At 35.9% G+C, this 2,753-nt stretch overlaps 1 protein-coding gene across 1 annotated transcript; it reads left to right on the top strand.

The window, feature by feature from the left end:
* The first annotated feature begins 203 nt into the window (after positions 1-203).
* Positions 204-2,343, top strand: LOC130723310 (cyclin-D5-1-like). The gene is made up of 5 exons (XM_057574310.1): positions 204-833; positions 947-1,033; positions 1,142-1,436; positions 1,603-1,736; positions 1,837-2,343. Exons 1-5 carry the CDS (start codon positions 591-593, stop codon positions 2,059-2,061), a joined length of 984 nt encoding a protein of 327 aa, XP_057430293.1. The 5' UTR covers positions 204-590; the 3' UTR covers positions 2,062-2,343.
* The last annotated feature ends 410 nt before the right edge of the window (positions 2,344-2,753 follow it).

Below are 2,753 nucleotides of genomic sequence, written 5' to 3'. Positions count from 1 at the left end.
GCGAACCGGTTTCAACCTGCCGCTTCGATCTGTGTCTGATAACACTGATTTCAAAATAGGCAATTTTAGATTGTAGATTTGAATTTTAAACCAAAAAGATTGTAGATTTGAATTTAATTGATATTTTGTTTGTAACAAATTTTTGTTTGATTGATATTCATTATTCCTATAAATGGGAATGCAAAGTTGTTATGCTATGACTGAGGACAGTACCACTCAACTCAACTCAACTCAGTTGTAAACACTTTTCTCAGTCAAACACCTCACTCACCAGTCACCCCCTCGATACTCGACATAAAACACACACTAAAATCTCGCCACCCAAACATGCCATTACCCAACACATGATGAATACATGATATATCATCAATGTTTTCAAACTGTAACAGCTGCAACAACTGCTTTAACATTTCCACCTAAATCATAGCCTTTTCCACTTCTTCCTCCTCTTGTTCTTCTTGACCCCTTAATTCCTACTTTGGTCAATCATTTAATATAATACATAATATTATTAATATAACACACTCATAGTCACACACATGTTTTTTCTTCATTAAATCTCTTTTCAAACACAGATTATCAGAAAAGATATGGATGATCTTTCTTCCACTTCCAGCCTTCTCTGTGAAGAAAACGTGACTTGCTTGGGAGATGAAGATGAACAACAACAACTGCAACACCCTTTCATTCAATCAGAACTGGGTTTTTGTGATGAGCATGTTGCTGTTCTGATTGAGAGAGAGGCTGTTTTTGGGTTCAAAAAGGATGAAAGTTTGCTCATTGAGGACTGGTTGAAACATGCCCGAATGGATGCAATCAATTGGATTCTCAAAGTTAGTACAATGATCCATTTTTTTCTTGTGCTTTTTGCTTGAACTTCATTAATCAATCAATCTGCAATTGGAAACAAACAAGTATTGATTTTTCTGTTTTTGTCTTGTTTTAGACCAGAGCAACATTTGGTTTTCGCTTTCAAACAGCTTATTTGTCTGTCACATACTTCGATCGAATCCTTTCTAAGCGATCCGTTGATGTAAGCTCAAATGTTATTCATCCACCAATGTCAAAGTTGATCAATTTATTGAGTTTTCTTTAGTCTAATTCTCTACACTTTTTTGTTTCAACTTTCAATCTTATGCAGAGTGAAAACAAGTTTTGGGCAATTCGGTTATTATCAATTGCATGTCTTTCATTGGCTGCAAAGATGGAGGAATGCAATGTGCCAGGGCTATCAGAGTTTCATTGGGAAGATTATTCATTTCAGGGAAAAGTGATTCAGAATATGGAGCTTTTGGTGCTGACCACTTTGGAGTGGAACATGGACATTGTCACCCCCTTTGCTTTTCTTCATTATTTTGTCACAAAGTTATGCAGTGAATCCCCTCCAAGTCCTATTTTTTCCAAGACCATACAACTCATTGTAGCCACAATGAAAGGTGAAAAAAATGAATTAGCATGTTTGTTCGAATCAATTCTGACACTAAGAATCTACTCGCACAAGTCTAATTGATTTTGGCTTTAGAATCAATTGTGGAAATATTTCCAAACATGTACCAATTCTATTTCCACACGCATTAAGCAAATATTTGTTCTATTGTGCAGAGGTCAATTTAATGGATCACAAACCGTCTGTTATTGCAGCAGCTGCTACTTTGGTGGCATTGGATCAGAAATTGACCATAGAAGCAGTGAAGTTGAAGATGAGTTCAATTCCTCAACTTCAGCTTATTGAACCTGTGAGTTCTGTATTTTATATTTTGGTTAACAGAAGCCAAAACCATGCATAGAAGAACATGTTCACTGATAGTTAGTGATTGATTTTGGCTTTCGTCACAGAATGATGTATTTGGGTGCTACATTCTAATTCAAAGATTATATGAGGAGGAGAAGACTAGAGGAGACAAGCTTTTACATACTCCAAATTCTTCACCCTTCCGATCCAGGCCAATTGACATGACAGAAAACTCTCAAGCTACTTCTTCTAAGAGAAGAAGACTCACGTTTGATGATGAACAAAGTCATGATGGCAAGGGACTTGACCAGGAAAGTCCAAAACCTTGAAGTTTTTAACAATTTTATGTGATGATTATGTGTTATCCTTTTATGTTACTTTATTTATTTATTTTTAGACAGGGGGAAAACCCTCAAGAGAAAGGTATTGATTGTTACTGCACTAAAAAATTGAAATAGAGAGGTGGAAACAAGGAAAAAAGAATCAGACTTTGGTATAGATTACACTAGTTGAAATGCTAATAACACCAGATACCAGAAAGCTGTAGAGACAGCTAGTTAGGCCATAGTTGTTTCTGTTCTACACTTTTTTTTATAGCCTTTTCCCCATTACTAGTCTTGTTATTTGGTTTCCTTTAGTCTTTTTAACCTTGTCACATCTCTTGGAACCTAACTTTATATGGGTGGTTGGGATGCTTTGGTAATGTCTTCAGAAAGCAGAAAGAGAGAACTGTTTGTGTAATTGGGAGCATGGCCTGTGTCTGAATAATGGCCATCACAATTTTTTTGTAAAGATGAATGTGATTGGATTTGTTTGAATGTTTGGGACTGACTTTAAGGGAGGACCTACCGTTTTGTCTCCAAATTTCATTGGTTTCGTTGTGTTAAGGGGTCATGAAACCCAACACATTCAAAAGGATTTCTTTGTTGCATATGTTCTGAAGCAATAGATTTTTGTGGACATTCTATGTTTTCAGCAACTGAGTATGTTGTTTGTGTAACATCCTAAATTTGTTCTGAGA

The sequence above is a fragment of the Lotus japonicus genome, chromosome 1 (genome assembly GCF_012489685.1).
Source record: "Lotus japonicus ecotype B-129 chromosome 1, LjGifu_v1.2".
NCBI lineage: Eukaryota > Viridiplantae > Streptophyta > Magnoliopsida > Fabales > Fabaceae > Lotus > Lotus japonicus.
This window is presented reverse-complemented; position numbering and strand designations above follow the sequence as displayed.

Coding starts and splice junctions, on each gene's coding strand:
- LOC130723310 (XM_057574310.1), top strand. CDS start 591: ATGGATGATCTTTCTTCCACTTCCAGCCTTCTCTGTGAAGAAAACGTG. Junction 834..946: donor CAATCAATTGGATTCTCAAA/GTTAGTACAATG, acceptor GTCTTGTTTTAG/ACCAGAGCAACATTTGGTTT. Junction 1,737..1,836: donor AACTTCAGCTTATTGAACCT/GTGAGTTCTGTA, acceptor CTTTCGTCACAG/AATGATGTATTTGGGTGCTA.